Source organism: Aethalodelphis obliquidens, unplaced genomic scaffold (genome assembly GCF_003676395.1).
Source record: "Aethalodelphis obliquidens isolate GAN/ISIS:26980383/991018 unplaced genomic scaffold, ASM367639v1 scaffold2, whole genome shotgun sequence".
In the NCBI taxonomy this organism is placed as follows: domain Eukaryota; kingdom Metazoa; phylum Chordata; class Mammalia; order Artiodactyla; family Delphinidae; genus Aethalodelphis; species Aethalodelphis obliquidens.
This window is the reverse complement of record NW_020837946.1, coordinates 46,188,458-46,204,804: the sequence shown is the minus strand read 5'-3', so window position 1 is coordinate 46,204,804 and position 16,347 is coordinate 46,188,458. Positions and strand designations below refer to the sequence as shown.

General features: G+C 31.9%; 1 protein-coding gene across 7 annotated transcripts in view; it reads right to left on the bottom strand.

Moving 5' to 3' along the window:
• Positions 1-16,347, bottom strand: part of CALCRL (calcitonin receptor like receptor) — a 104,882-nt gene that overhangs the window by 27,538 nt on the left and 60,997 nt on the right. For all 7 annotated transcript variants that reach the window (XM_027126277.1, XM_027126296.1, XM_027126269.1 and 4 more), the window contains 5 exons: positions 15,805-15,897; positions 13,375-13,507; positions 10,558-10,668; positions 10,348-10,460; positions 8,864-8,955 (listed from right to left, as the gene is read on the bottom strand). In XM_027126277.1, the coding sequence (XP_026982078.1) occupies positions 8,864-8,955; positions 10,348-10,460; positions 10,558-10,668; positions 13,375-13,507; positions 15,805-15,858 (503 nt within the window). In that variant the 5' untranslated portion in view covers positions 15,859-15,897. The remainder of the gene's footprint in view (positions 1-8,863; positions 8,956-10,347; positions 10,461-10,557; positions 10,669-13,374; positions 13,508-15,804; positions 15,898-16,347) is intronic.

Sequence of the window (16,347 nt, the reverse complement as noted above, 5' to 3'; positions counted from 1 at the left end):
CTCTGATTTGCAAATACAGGGACATCAGAACATGATTTGTAGATAAGACTCTCTATTCTCTGTTTCAATGTAGGATTTCTTTAAATAGTTAGCTTTATTTGAAACCAATTTAAAGATTGAATCATGAACAGTTTTCAGGAGAATAGTTATAGCTTAAAGAAGAAAGCCATACTTGTTCTAATTCAAGAGATATATGAAGAAACTGGAAATGAGAGAAAGGTTCACAATATTGATTGAATATTTTCAAATATGATTTTAAAAAAAGAAAGGTGAGAATTTGTGTCACTTGTCCTGAAAAGCAGAAATATAAGCATTAAAGGATCATTTTATTAAGTTGAGAAATAGATGTTTTGCTGAATTTTATTCAGGACTACCGAGAAATATCATCTTCTATATAGTTGTAAATATGCAACTTGGCTTTAAAATTATTTAGAATCACTGTCTGAAATGTCAGCAAAATTAAGATGGTTTAAAAAAAAAGAACTACCTTCTTCCCCATGCAAGTTACGTGTGCTCTTTTATGTGCAAGAATATGGAGCCTTTTGTCTGGGTTGCAAGTAAGAGCAAGATTTGCTATGCTCTCAGATTTTAAACAGTAATTAAAATATAATTTATAATTAATTCTGGTAAAGCTTATTTATTTTTTTTATCTAAAGGGTTCTGCTTTGTTTTTCCAAGGATCATTATGAGTAAGAGTCATTGCCTCTTAGGGCTTGGCAAATCCCAAATTTCTGTCTCTCTCTCTTCCCCTCCCTTTCTGTTCCCTTTCTTTTTATTTCCCACTCTCTTTCCTTAATTGGCTCTAATATAAAACTGAAGTATATCTGGTAAATAGTGTTTCGTGTTCTCTGCTTCTAATTTAAAGCATGGATGAGTAGTAGACTTTTCTTTTCTCTCTCTAAATAAAAAATAACAAACAGTACCCTAAATCAACTTTTTGTATGGTCTTGGTTTTTATTAGGATGGATCAGTGACCCTCACTCAATTAACAAATGAAAAAAATAGTTGCCTCTACCCTAGACTAAGCAAGAATGACTGCAGCATGAGGAACTGGGTTCAGAAGCAGAAAGGAGATATTGATAGATTTTTGTACACACAATGATTTTATGTGAAACATCAGCTCTCCTAGGAATTGTTTCCAGGTTAGTTGGAAGAAAGCTAAGATTTCTATTGCTCCTGACTATATGAACGTGCTTCATTAACCATTCAGTTAAGCATTTTCTGAGATGGCTTTGGTCTTCTTTGGATCTAGCTGCAGGGTATCCTATGTTATTTTACACAGTTGCTTCTACTGGTTAGAATTGTAAAGAGTCTTACTCTAATGTCTTTCTTTGTTGATGGAGACAGCCAAGGCCAGACAAACTCAAGGGACTTGTCCAAGGTCACAGATAAGTCATGGGAAAGTCTGTCCTAGAAATAAGTTTCCAAGTCAGTTCATGTCTTCATTCCTTAAAAATGTATTAAGTGCCTACTATGCACAAGGTTATGTGCTAAGCCCTGGAATGTGTAAAGGAACCAAGCAGTGATGATTCCTGCTCTCATGGAGCTAAATTTGTGCTGTTCTTTCCATTATTTCCTGTTTTAGTGGATAGTTGTTTTGGGTTGATAGTGGCTTTTCCTATTTTAGTAGATAGTTCTGGGAGTATATATTAAAAGTGCCTTAAAATCAAAGACTACAAATTCAAGTACTGAGTAAGCTATGTGGTATCTTGTGGGCATTAAAAAAGTTTTATTATCTTTGACTAATTTACTTAACCTCAATTTTTTCCTGATATAATTATACTACTACTTTGTTTTATAAAATTTTTCATTCATTGTATACTTATTTTTCTTATAATGTGAACGTTATAACAATTTCTTTAAAAATGTGGTACACATAAAACTAGAAACTGTGTTCTTTAATTATGTTTTAAAAGAGCCCACTGTTAATTATGTTTTAAAAGCGCCCACTGTTAAAATATGCCAGTCAGGGCTAAATATTTATATAAAATCTTTTAATGGACTAGAAAGAAAGAGCAAGAGTGACAACTATGCCAATAATAGTGTTTTCCAAACGAGACTCTCCACTTAACAATGCATATATATCATCTCAGCTATGATATAGATACTAATAGAATCTGCATTTTAAAGATGTGAAATTGAGGATTAGAGAAATGAAAGAAGCTGCTCGATACTATGCAGCAAGTAGCTGACGAAGGTGGAATCTAAGAGAAGATGTGCCTGTTTAGAGAACATACTCTTAACTACTCACCTGTAGTGAAGGCTGTCTAACACATAAAAAAGTATTTAGAATGGTATACCCGGGCCTAACTTGACCCAGGTTTCTCATAAAGCCTGAGAATGTATAATAAAAAAGAAAAATTAATTTGAAGCTTTGCTTCTTTCTGGTCAATTCTCCATTTTTAAAAGATAACTAAAGTCAAATAAAATTACTAAGCCAAACAGAAAGTACATAGATGGGGAGGAACCCTAGATAACTTAGTTAACTACTTAGAATATAAGTAAAATTAGGTGTTGAACTAGATAATCTCTTCAGTTTTCATGGCTTACAATTTCTATCTGTTGAAATTCTACCCTCTTTATTCAACACTCATTTCAGTGAGATTATCACCTCAAGAATCTTCCAATTCTATGCGTCAAAATGAGTCTTTCTTTCCTCTGTCTTCCCATAGCTCTTTGTAGCTCCACAGCAATTTTGGGGGCTTTTGTTGTTGTTGTTGTTTACTTTGTATTACTATTTATTTATTTTTTTTGCGGTACGCGGGCCTCTCACTGTTGTGGCCCCTCCCGTTGTGGAGCACAGGCTCCAGACGCGCAGGCTCAGCGGCCATGGCTCACGGGCCCAGCCGCTCCGCGGCATGTGGGATCTTCCCGGACCGGGTCACGAACCCGTGTCCCCTGCATTGGCAGGTGGACTCTCAACCACTGCGCCACCAGGGAAGCCCTGAGTTACTATTTATATAGGGATAATGTTAGATGACTAAGTAAGTGTAGTCTGTGTGCCTACATGATTGATATTGTCTAAAGACAAAATTAGTACCTTTTACTGTATATTGAAAGTTTGCTACATGCCAGGTACTGTGTGTGTCTTCTCTGCCCAGTATTTTAAACGTTAGGACTCATTATAAAGAAACAGGCTAACTGAAAAACAGAAATCAGGATAAGTCCATACTATTAGTAAGTGGTGATGGCAAGATTTGCATATATCCCATGTTTTTAATTACTGTATTACACTATCCATTAAAATTAACTTGTGCCTGAAATCAAGTATATATCTATCATGCTAACTCACCATTAAAGCTTTTTTATAGTTCACTATAGAAAATGAATAGTTAATTGTAGTTTCAGAATAAACTCTAAAAATAAACAATGCAACTAGTTAAAAACCTTAATTTTTCTTTTATGTAGAGGCCAAGAACCAATTTCCATATATTGGCAAGATATTTATTTGTTTTAATGAGGTTTTGCCTATGTAGCATGTCACAAATCTTTTTTCTAAAGCATTGAAATTTTTAGTAATTAACATATATATATATATGTTATATATATATATTGCATATAGTATTCTTGATTTTAAAAAAAGAAAACCTGTTTTTCTGAAAAAAATAAGGTCTATCAATATGTTGAACATGAAGATGATGTTTGGGGCAACATGAAATTTTTAGCGTCTCTTTTTAAAATGAGAAATGGGTCTACAGATTATATCTTTAAAGCTAAAGTACTTAGCATGTATATACACAATTTCAGTTTTTTAAAAAGTGTTTTTCTACAGAGAAAATAAATTAATTCTCAAGTTTAAAATTTTAACCCTTCAGTTTAAAATTACTTGTATTGGTTGAATAGCATTTGCTTTTTAAAATATAATATATGTAAATGCAGATATAAAAATATTGAACCAGATTTTCTTTCAATTCCTAATCGATAATAAATGTAGTTTACCTGTGTAGATTGCTTTCAGCCTGCAAAATACTTTCACAAATGCTAACTTTGCTGATATTGAAATTATATATTTTGTTTTAAAAAATTAACTCTTTCATTCTAATCTTCTTTCCTAAATTATAGACTTGGGCTTGAAAGTAGCATTACAGATCATTAGGTGCAGCTATGAACCCAGTATAGAAATCACCTATTTCAAAATTCCTGCTAGGTTGACACCTAATATCTGAAAATCTTGGGTGACAGAAAGGTCAGTTGGTCAACAGATGGTTCAGTCTATTTTGTTATTGTTTTTAACTGAGCCAACTATTTTTTCTCTCTGTTATTATACAAAATCTATTCCCATTTTAGTCTTTCAGATTATTGAAGTCATCTGCTGTTCCCTGTTTATTTTGTTGTTTGGCTTAACATTTTTGGTACTTTCACTCCCTGATCAGCAGATATTATTTTCTTTAATTTCTTCATTGTCCTGATAAGTCAGTTCTATGACATACTCTTTTCCTCTTACAAAGTCAGTCCATAGTAGACAGAATAGATGACTGGTCTAATTAGAGCTTTGAAACTGGATACTTTGCATTTATGTATAGTCTGGCTTGCAATATTGTTTTCCCTTGGCAGTCCCACTATTGCCTCATTAGTACACAGCAAGCATTTGCTCAGTTAAATCATGGCTTTTTCATAAAGAAACTGTTAATTTTACATTTGGTTTTATGGAGTTAGTTTAGAACTTTATTTATATCCTTAAATTTCAAACTTGATTGGAGCCATAGGACTTGGAATTCTAGGACACCCTTTGTCGTCTTTTTAAATACTGATTTTGGCATGCAATATAATTGCTATATTTAACTATGTGTCCTTCAGAAATTTAATGTGTCTAAATATTTTGGCTTATTACATGCAAAATAAAAAGAGATCATTTAATCTGAAGGGTCTCAGCTGTATTAGTATTAAATCTGAAGAGATGGTGGGCTCCTAAATGGTAATTAAAAATTTATTCCACATTCAGCACAAACTAGTTGCAGTTTCAGAAGTACTACAATAAAAAAATCACAGAGATTTCACTGAGGAAATGATGCTAAGGTTTAGGTCTGAAAGATGACTACATTTAACTAGACTAGAGGAGCAGGGAAGAGACTATACAGAATATTCAATTATAGGATACATTAATGACTTTGATTTTATATAAATTATAATAGGAAGTCTAAAATTTTTAAAGCAAGGGATGACAAAATCAGATCTATATTTAATATAAATCTTTGAAAATATTCTGGCTGCGATGTTTAGCATTGAATGAAGATGGTGAAAGTGGACTTACTGAGGCTAGATAAGACTAGGTTGGTGGTGGTGGCAGGAGAGATGAAACAAAATGGATAGATTGGAGGACTGTTAGGAGGTTTTATCCACAGAGTATGAGGAGAGAATGATAGGAAAACTGAGACGGTATCAAAGATTGCTCCTAAGTCTATGGCTTATGCTACTAGATTGCTGGTGGTGTTATTTGTAAAGATGGGTCGCTCTGGAAGAAAAACTGCTTTGGGTTAGGAGAAGGTAGATAGTATGAATTTGTTTTGAACATGTTGATTTTGAAATACTTCTGAGATGATATATCTCCAGAGCCATAAAAAGATAAATACCCTTTCACCAAGAAATCACAAGTCTGGGAATGTAGCCTAAAAAAATAGTGTAAAATATGGGGAAAGTTATGGCTGAAAATGTCCATTGCAGTGTATTTTATTAACAGGAAAAGTTGGAAGCAACGTTAATTTTCAAAAATACAAGAATGATTTAGTAAACTTTTGTCAACTTACTAAATGCAGTATTAGTTAGCCAATTAAATAGCCAATTAGCCAATTAAATGGTTGTTTTAAAAACTTCTTAGTGACAGGGAAAGAATTATATAATGCTAAGTTGTAAAAATAGTTAAAATAACTTGTACATTACAAATAAAACTGAGTAAATACAAATGAGTATGAAATAAAACTGGAAAAATAAATGAAATTGCCCGATAGTGTATTAGAATTATAGGTGTATATATTTCTTTATTTAAAAATTTATTTTAAAAAATTAAATTGTTCTCAATTTTTAAAAATATTGCAAATATAAGTGCAGTTCTCAAGACTAGTTTGCTTTTAATTAATGGTTGCATTCTTTTTCCTGAGGTTAGAAATATTAAAACATAACCTTTTCTCCAAGAAGCTTTTTAAGATAGTCTTAAATAACTCTTATGATTTCTATTGTATGCCTTTAGGGTAGAGGCTGATCTACTTTATACTTAGTCATGGTCATAAAAGTCTCCATGTTAGAAAAAGAATCTTAGCTGATATTAGTTACATTTAAATTAATCTTCTCTGTGTTTGTATGTGTGGTAATATGTAATTTTAATGAACTCAGAATCTGAGTTCTAGAGTACTGCATAGATTTTAGGGAATTACTTGTATCATTTAGTTCTAAGTTCCAAGAGAGTCATTTTTTCAAATTTAGATACATTCATTTTTAAATTGTAAAGATTTTGTTTTCAGCAATAAAGAAGAAAAAAGAACTATATCTTGCTTAAATTTATACTAAGTGAGATTTTGAAATTTTAATTTTATTTTGTGTTTTTAAATGTACTAAATAAAATATTAGCTGAGTTTTAGTGCCATATTTTACCAATAAGCTTGTTATCATCAGTAACATTATTTCACTTTGTCAATTAGCATAAATAATTTACCACTGTAGACCCGAGGACTTTATTTAAAAATTGTCACTTTGGGAAATGGTTTATTTTCCAGTTTTCAATCTATTAGACAGTGATAATGAAGTTTTTCGTACTCCAAAATATTCATTTCAAAAATCTTACATAACCTAAGAGTATATTCAAGAGTAAAGACATGAAGTTTTATTAAACTGTATATAAGCAACTGATATTATGTAACTAATTATAAAGGCAGTGACCGAGAATTGACAGTTTGTTTTGAGCAAGAACATTTTGGCAATTTGTTACAAAATATAGTATAGTAAATTTTATTCTTTAAGAAATGTTTTCCATATTTTAGGATAAAGAGTCTCTTCAACTTATTTTGATGCATGTTTTAACACAATTTAGTAAAAAAAAAAAAAAAGTCACATTTTAAAATGTACTCAAATGTTGAATTAGCTTTATTCAGAGTGGAATATTTTTAGTCGGTTTCTAATGGTGCCTCAATAATGTTATAAATCAAAAGTGCCATTTAAATTCCCCAAAGTAATAGTTAGGGAGTATGGGACCTACACGTACAGATTGCTATATTTAAAATGGATAACCAACAAGGACCTACTGTATAGCACAGGGAACTATGCTCAATGTTATGTGGCAGCCTGAATGGGAGGGGAGTTTGGGGGAGAATGGATACATGTATATGCATGGCTGAGTTGCTTTGCTGTGCATCTGAAACTATCTCAACATTGTTAATTGGCTGTATCCAATATAAAACAAAAAGTTTTTTAAAACTTCCCCAAAGTTGAAGATTCTTAAGAAAGCGCAAGTTTCCAAAAACAGCAATTATGATGCAATCTCTAGATCCCATGATTTTGATCCCATGAAAAATAATCATTGGTTGGTTCGTATATTATTTCATGTACTTTGAATATTTGATGAACTGTGGGCTAAAAGCTGGTGCTCCAGTTACAAATGAGCCTAACATCTAGGTGTCTAATAATTTCTGGATTTGGATTATTTTGATGTGCAGCTACTACTTTAGTTGGTTCTGAAGCTGCTAATGTTCCAAGATAATTGTTGAAGAAGGAGAAGGAGGAGGGGCAGGGGGAGAGGGAGGAGGAGGGAAGAGGGAAGAAGAAGAGGAGGAAAGAGAGGAAGAGAGAGACAATGGCAGTGACACTGGTGATGAAGATACAATAAAATATAGCTCTATATATAGAGCTGTATTTTATAATATAACTCTCTCTATATAACTCTCTCTTTACACTGAATTCTTTAATTACTGGTGATGATCAAAATCATGAAGACCATGTTAATGCATAAGATAATTATGCAGTTTTAGAATTTAGTTTCCTGTCAATTAAAAAAAATCACAGTTGATAGGTTGAATCAAGAAATTGGAGGAAGGCAGATAAATTGGGAATTTGGGATTAACAGATAACACTACTATATATATGAAATAGACAAACAGCAAGGTCCTACTGTATAGCACAGGGAACTATATTCAATATTTCATAATAACCTATAATGGACAAGAATCTGAAAAAGAATATATATATGTGTGTATATATATATATATATATATATATACACACACATAACTGAATCACTTTGCTTTATATCTAAAACACAGTAAATCAACTATATTTCAATTAAAAAAAAAGAAATTGGAGCTGACTCTCCCTCCACCCTAAAAAAGAATAAACTGCAAGTAAATTTCAAAATATAATTTTAAAACTATTTTAAATATGTCCCCCCCAAACCAGAAAAATTAATCTAACCATAATATATTGAAATTATTATTTTTAATAATATATATGAAATGTCATTGCTATTTTTTGCACAAAATACCAGTTCTTATAATGTACCATGTATACTGATACTAAAATTGACCAAGAAGTTGAAAATTTAATTAGGAAGGCCTATAATATTTGGCAGTTTCCAAAGCAAATAAGGATAGGTTTACGTATTCATTTTGGCTCCCTTTTTACTGCATGACTTCATTCTTATAAGCATACTCATTTTGTAAAGTTAGGCTTCAGATATTTTATCAATCTCCTGATTCTCTACATTTTATAAAGTCAAGATAAAGTCAACATATTTCTAATTATTTTAAACATTCAATTTATTTTAAACATTATAAATCATCTATATTTCATAAATTTTATCAGCACATGGATAAACATGCACATGATACTGCATTCACCAAAGATAATCAGTAAGTTAAAAAAAAATTTTACATGTACTTACTTGAAATAAAAGAATATACCAAGTGAGATAAGCAGTGATGCAATAGATAATCCATGTCCAATTATAGTCAGATAAAACAAATTCAGTGCAGTCTGTAATTTGTATGGATAAAAAAAAAATTAAGGCTCATATCAATACTATAATTCTACATGTGTGTAAGCTCAAAATCAATAAAATAACTTATATTTTTAAAAACATGTGATCTGATAGCCTTACCATTTAGTTTGCAAGCCAATGAGTATTAGAATACATCTGGAATGAAGAATATCTACGAAAATTTATCTGGTGATATCAAAATTTATAAATTGCTCTTTTTATTGAAGAAATTAGGAGTCACATATTAAACATATGAAGAAATAAATTTCTTGATCTGCGTTGTATAATATATGAAAACCAACATTTATCATTTTGGAGGACATTGACAATTTTCACTCTATCAGTTTGTGCACTTTAAATCAATGATTTTTGTTTGTTTCTTTAGACTTAAATGCCAGATAAGGCTTTCTTTCCTAACTGGGTTTTTTTTTTTCGTTTGACAAATTTGAGGCTCCAAAACAAGTCTCAGAACAGTAATTTACAGGCGCCTCTGATCTGTACAAATAAATTTTTTATCTTGGTTTTGACTTTTTCTCTGATTTTTGTCTTTATTCTATTGTAACTTACCATTTTATTGTGTATTTTTATAATTCTCTTCAAACCCTTCTCTGAGTAAGCAAAGAATACATGATTTATAATTATGATAGCTGGCAGTTATCAAATGCTTACTATAGGCTTGTTAGTTTTCTAAATATTTTCCTTGTATTAAGTCAATTCTTATGAAAACCTTGTGGATGGGTTTAGTATCCTCACTTTACACAGGAGGGGACTGAGGCAGAGAGAGGTTACAGCTTGCCCAAGGTCACAGCTGGTAAGGAGCAGAAACAGGAAGTCAGAAATCAGAACTCAGCTTTAATCACTGTGACAAACTGCCTCAATATACACACACGTGCAAATATATGCAGGCACTTTGTATCGAAGCTTTATTGTTGAGACAAACTGTGAATAACCTTGACTTTAATGTATGATGTTAAAAGTGGGAATGCCAGTGAAGGTGACCTAATAGCCAGTCAGAATGAAAGCCTTCTGCTGAGGGAACTGCGTAAACCCCGCTGGGCTTATTTTGTTTATTTGAGCACAATTCCTGACCGTAATTATAGGAATTCCACCACAGATGAAAATTTTCTTTTTTCTTACATTTTTAAAGTATGTTTAATTTGGAAAATTCTGAACTCCAATACTGAGACACTGAATTACCTAGCAGGATTGCTTCCTCGGTGTAATGACCAAATCAATAATTATTTCTACAAAGATATTTTTGTTCATTGTTTTTATGATGAAAAGGCTTTACAATGGAATGAACACTAGCTAAATTTTCTCCAATATTGTATCGGCAACTAACTTTTAAAATAGTGTAAATTAAATCTGAATTTATAATTATTACTTACCTTCACTTTCTCATGTGTGTTAACATTACATTGGGTATAATTTGTCCATGTTCTGTTGCTTGCTGGATGTCTAAACCAGTTTCCATCTTGATCACAGATTTTTGTAACTTTTTCTTTAAAATTAAAAAGGAAAAAAGGAAACTAATTTAGTTAACCTAGGGTTTATTAAATAGATGTCAAGGATATTTGTATATAAATTTCTGCTTTTACCTGAAGGATCAAAGTCCTGAAAGTAATCTGGGCAGTGCTGCATTGATTCTGTTCCGGCAGCAACATCATTCCAGCACAGCCATCCATCCCAGGTTCTGTTGCAATAAATGCCTTAAGGGGAGAGTAGAAATTAGGGCTTACTAACTCTCTCTAGTTATATAGAAAGACATAAATAATGGTAGACTCACACTGACATGGAGTAAAGACTGTCTACTGAAAATGAAGGCATCATATAAAATCTTTATAACAATTACTTGGATTATTCACAAAGTAATTATTAGAATAACTAATTGTTAAATTAAATTTAGAAATATCTAAAAAAATATGAGGTTTAGCTTTAATTCTAATTCTCAAAGGTAGCTATTTATTTAATAAATCACATGATCTTTGCTGGTTTTCTTAACCATAAAGTAGTGGTTAATTAGTGTCCCTATGCTTGAAATTCAAAAACTATGGGAAATTGAAAATATGTTTTATTTTAGAAACTGTATTCTTAGGGCAAGTTATAGTATTTTCTGAAGTGAACGGATGAACATTCCAATATTTCCTGTTTCACCACATTAACCCTGACACATACTTATTTAGGTCCCTCCACCAAATTCTAGCTCTTACTTTCCTTCCTTTTCTTTTCAAATGAAGTAGAGTGTTTAATCTCTCATTCTTTTCTTACCAACATTAAGAGAAAGAACCTCTTACATGAAAAAATGTAAAGTTTTTTAAAGACATAGAGAAATAAAATGACCAAAATGTTCCAAAGTTATAAGTCTGTAATCAAAGAGAGTAATTTTCCGCCTTGTTAGGTAAGCACACATAGATAGAAACTTGAATGTTGCATGAGATGTTTATTATTATTAACAGATTTGTACAGCAATCTCAGAATCAATCTAGGCTTCACAGAAATAGAAAAAGTTCTATTGGCCTGAAAATCTAAATAATTCTAGTTAAAAAAAAAAAGCCTCAGATAGTCTGTTTTCCCTCCTGAGATTTTCAAACTCATATAAATAGCTTGCATCCACATATTACTAAATAAAGTGCATTTTGTGGCCTATCAGAGAAAAATTTCCTGATACCATTTTAGAAAGCCTCACAAACAAGTCCTTATACTGCTTCAAAAGATTCCACAACACTGGCTGCATGATAGATTGCCAGGTCTAGAATTTTTCCAACTGTGTTGTATGGCATTTGAGTGAGACATGAGTAGGTATTCCATTAAAAAATTATGTAATCAAATAGATTTGGAGAACACAAAGTTAAAATAAACATTTCTTTATAACAAGATTTTCTAGAGTATTTAAAATTACAAAGTGTATTATGACTCTCCAAGAGGAAGATTTACTTTGCAGTGATCTTGAACTTATTTTATCACAAAATTATTTTATTATAAAACCCTCATAAATATATTCCTATTGTTAAACAATTAGATTTGAAGCTAGCTTTCACACATATCTAGATGATTTGGAAGGTGTTAATTCAATAATTTTAAACTAATAACACTTAGTTGTTTTGTTTTTTTTTGCGGTACGCGGACCTCTCACTGTTGTGGCCTCTCCCGTTGTGGAGCACAGGCTCCGGACGCGCAGGCCCAGCGGCCATGGCTCACAGGCCTAGCCGCTCCGCGGCATGTGGGATCTTCCTGGACCGGGGCACAAACCCGTGTCCCCTGCATCGGCAGGTGGACTCTCAACCACTGCGCCACCAGAGAAGCCCAACACTTAGATTTTAATGGAATAAAGTGAGAAGCCAGATCAGTTAACAAAGAATTTGTATACAAATTTTAATTACTTGATAATTGAATCCCTATTGAGCTAATATCAGATAGTTTGTCATTGTGTGGCATATTTTAAAGACATGTTTTAACTGAGTATATATTGTAATAAAAATATTTGGGCAGATATATCTAACTACTTCTCCGAAGATGAACAAATTGTATTGTTCAGTTAGATTAAGGTTTCAAGAGTTGCCCAATGTGGAAAAATTGCTTTTTTTCTCTTTCTCACAAGCAAGTTCATTTTGACAGTTACAAATACTAATAATAACCTACTTTTAACATTTCATGTATATAACAAACATTGTATTTTATACTATCAAATATTTTCCCCCAAAGTTAAATTCTTTGTTTCCACTGATGGTTTAAAGATTTTAAAATATCTAAAGTCTTCACATTTTGCTTTGTTTCACTATGAGTGTTGCATTTTACATTTTGAACATAACTCTGCCTTTAGGGTTGCCAGGTAAAATACAGGACTTGTTTTTGCTTTTGCTAAATTTGGCAACTCTACTTGTCCTTCTCATAATTGAAGCATATATACGGCACTTAGTAGGCCCTCAATAAATGTTTCAAAAATACCTTAAAAATATCTTAATGGAAACAGAAGCTCTTGGATTTCATTAGCTTTGCTACCAAATGTATCACACAAAGTATGTTATGTGCAAAAAAAAAAAATTATTTGTCATTTTATTAAGCTATTATCAAGGAGCTTTTGAAAAAAAAGACATACAAATCACATAAACTGAAGATCAACTGTCACTGATTTAATCCAAGACACATACTTATTTGATATTTTAAATATCTTTATACCATAAAAAAGTTACTAAAAATGTCCCTGTCACACATATTTTTATTAGAATTTTTAAAAAGAGGCAAGATAATTGCATCGTAAAATGTTCTTCATAAGTAAATAATTAAAACTGCACATATACCAGAAAAACTAGCAATTAACCCGTTTTTAAGAATGGACCTAAGGGACCCATAATAATGTAATGAGGTAGTTTTCTTTCAAAAATATTTTAAATGCATTTAAAATTAGTCATGTTTACCTTCTGTTTGTTGAACAGGGTCTTGCATAATTTTTTGGTAACATTCATATTGAGCCGTCATGATTTTATTTCTAGTAACACCCAACTGAATTAAGTCACCAGGGTTCTCTTCTGATTCTGCGATGACAAGAATCTAAGGGATTAAAGAAAAATAAAACTTCAGAATTGTGAGAATGTCTGTGAGAAGCAGTCTGTCACATTGAAAAACAGTAAGTGCAGTGATGTACTGCAGGGTCATCAGGCTCTGGGGGGAAATTCCTGATTTGTAGTGTTTGCCAATTTCCATGGTGTAAATATCCCTACTATGTCCAATTTCAAACCACCACCAAGAGTTGCCAATGGCCCCAGTGAGCAGCATAGTCCACAGTTCCCTCTCAGAAGACTGTGGGAGCCAGCTCCAGGCCATGTATCTGGAATGCAGACAGCTGTATTCAAAATTCACCTCTATTTTTTGACCTGGGAGTCAAAATATTTAACTGGGAGTTTAAAATATTTAATATTTAATAGACAAGATATTTAACCACCCCCTCTACCACTACCAAAACTTCTGCTTTCTTATTGTAAATGGGATAAAATAGTATCAAGATAACAGAGGGGAAGTGTCTAGCACATGGTAAATGCTTAAAATTGTTGCCATTTTTATAATTACATTTTGATAATCAAAATAATGACAAGTTCATTTATGATGTTGGTAAACAGAATTTTTATTGTATGCACATCAATAAAGGTTTTAGGCAAGGTATATATTTATATTCTTCCACTTTAGTAGCTTTATTTTAAGCTTCACTTATACTTTAATTTCTACATGACTTTTTTTCCTGTTTTGTAGCATGAAGCCTGTATAAACCTTTCTTCAACCTTATTTCTTCTTTGCTTTTGCATAATTCCTATTAATTATTTTCCGTAAACAGTTATCTTTCTATTCCTATTTTGTTTCCTTATTTTTGATTTTCTATTCTCTAGCAGGAAGTTGAATTTAATTTAAATTTAAAATAAATAGTAAAAGCCCCTCAGTATGTGGCACCACTCAAGTTTCACCATCACCTCACCACCATTTAATATTAACTTTTTTATTCTTTGATTGGCTTTAATCTCTTAATAAAGATTTATGCAGCTGTTGTGCTGCACAAGTAATAAATGGAAATTTATAACATCAAGAAAAAATTCTTTCCTCCTGTTCTCAGTTTATAGAATTGCATAAAATCAATATCATTTTTATTGTTACTTAAAAACTCAAGTTTGCACATTGTCTGAATGAATTCAAGAGAAACGGTCACAATTCCTTAAATTACAATAATCAGATTGGTAATCTGTTACAGAACTACCTACAGGGAACCAACTTTGGCCTGTGCAGCTCATTGGCATGCTCAATGGAGGGTGGGAGTTGAAGAAACAGGAATCCTGTTTCTTGAATTTCAGTCTGTTTACTTAAGATAACATCTAAGAAGTGCAGAATTTGGACTGCTCCTAGACTTGAGAATGTTTTTAAATACAAAGGATGACAGGAGAGTAGTTGTGCTTTTTTCCCATTTAGGTTTTCTATATTTTTCTTGAGTTTCTTTGTTTGAATCTTTGTGGGGTTTACTTGGAAACACCACAAGAAAATTATTTGCTGGCACAGAATTAGGTGAGATTATGTCTCTGAGTTTCTCAACATATAATAAGAGTATAGTCACTGTTTTAATGTGAAACAGGGAAAAATAGGAACAAAAATTTCTGTAAATAAAAATAAAATTAAATGTCTATGACCTATGACCCCTCGAGTACATCAATTGCTTTTTAGTCATCCTTAGTCTACCCTCCACCTCCAGCCCCACGTCCCCTGCATATACATGCAGAGGCATGCAGGAATGCACATACTCACATACACATCTGCCTCAAACTTAGCATCCATGCCTGTCAGAAAATGGGCACTTAATAATTATTTGAGTGAATGGGTAAGGAAATTAATTTAAAACATAGTGCATGATTCCGAAGTGCTTTTCAATCAATACAGGTCAATCAGTTGGCAGAATGGGAGAAAAATCAACAGGTTGGAATTGCTTTTTTAATAGATCTAACTCAGAATCAGCAGGTCTGATTGAAAATATTCCATCTATTATGTACGACTGTACCATAGAGCCATTCCATTTTTCTTTCGAACTCTGGTAATGGCTTTTCTCTGGCGTCCGCACATTTGTGTTCATCATCCCTCCACCCACACTGCACTATCATACTGTTGTGCCTGCTACAGGACTAAAAGCCTAAAAAGGTACACTGAAGGGAAACAAATGATTGCTGTGTTGATTAGATATAAAAATGTACTTAATTTATGCATCCAATAACTACATGTATTTTTGTGTTATTAGCCTTTATCAATTATGGGTATGTTGGAAGTTAAAACAGAAATAATCATAGATAGGGAGATACATTAGAGAAATTTATGCTTACCATAAGAAAAGGCAAGAGAAACAGAAAATACAGGACACTCTTTTTCTCCATCATTAAAGCCAAGATGAAATATGTTATATAATATAAATCAAACTGCAATAGAAAATAAAAGAAATATAATTTAGCAATATTTATGAAATAAACATAGATGGCTCTCAATGGAAAAAATGTTAAAACTACACAATAATTTTGCTTTAAGGATTGGATTAATAGTCTTACATATTACAAATGTTAAGAGCATCATGGCTTAAAGTACTAAAGAGCTTAATTAAATACATTTTAATTTAACTTAATTAGCCTTACAAGCAGGAAAGCCTCTTACAGATATATTTTTAAGTAATTAGAAAACATCTCACTTTCTTTACCTTTACCAAAGTTGGGATAAAAAGTACAAAGTAAAGAGTTTCACGAGAACATAAAAGCACAAATTTTGATAGCATATTTTACTATAAAGCTTACCTTTATTTCCGATAAGTATTAATATTATTTTTAATTTTATGACTCTTCAACAGTTTAAGGGAAAAATTTGTATTTGGGCCAATT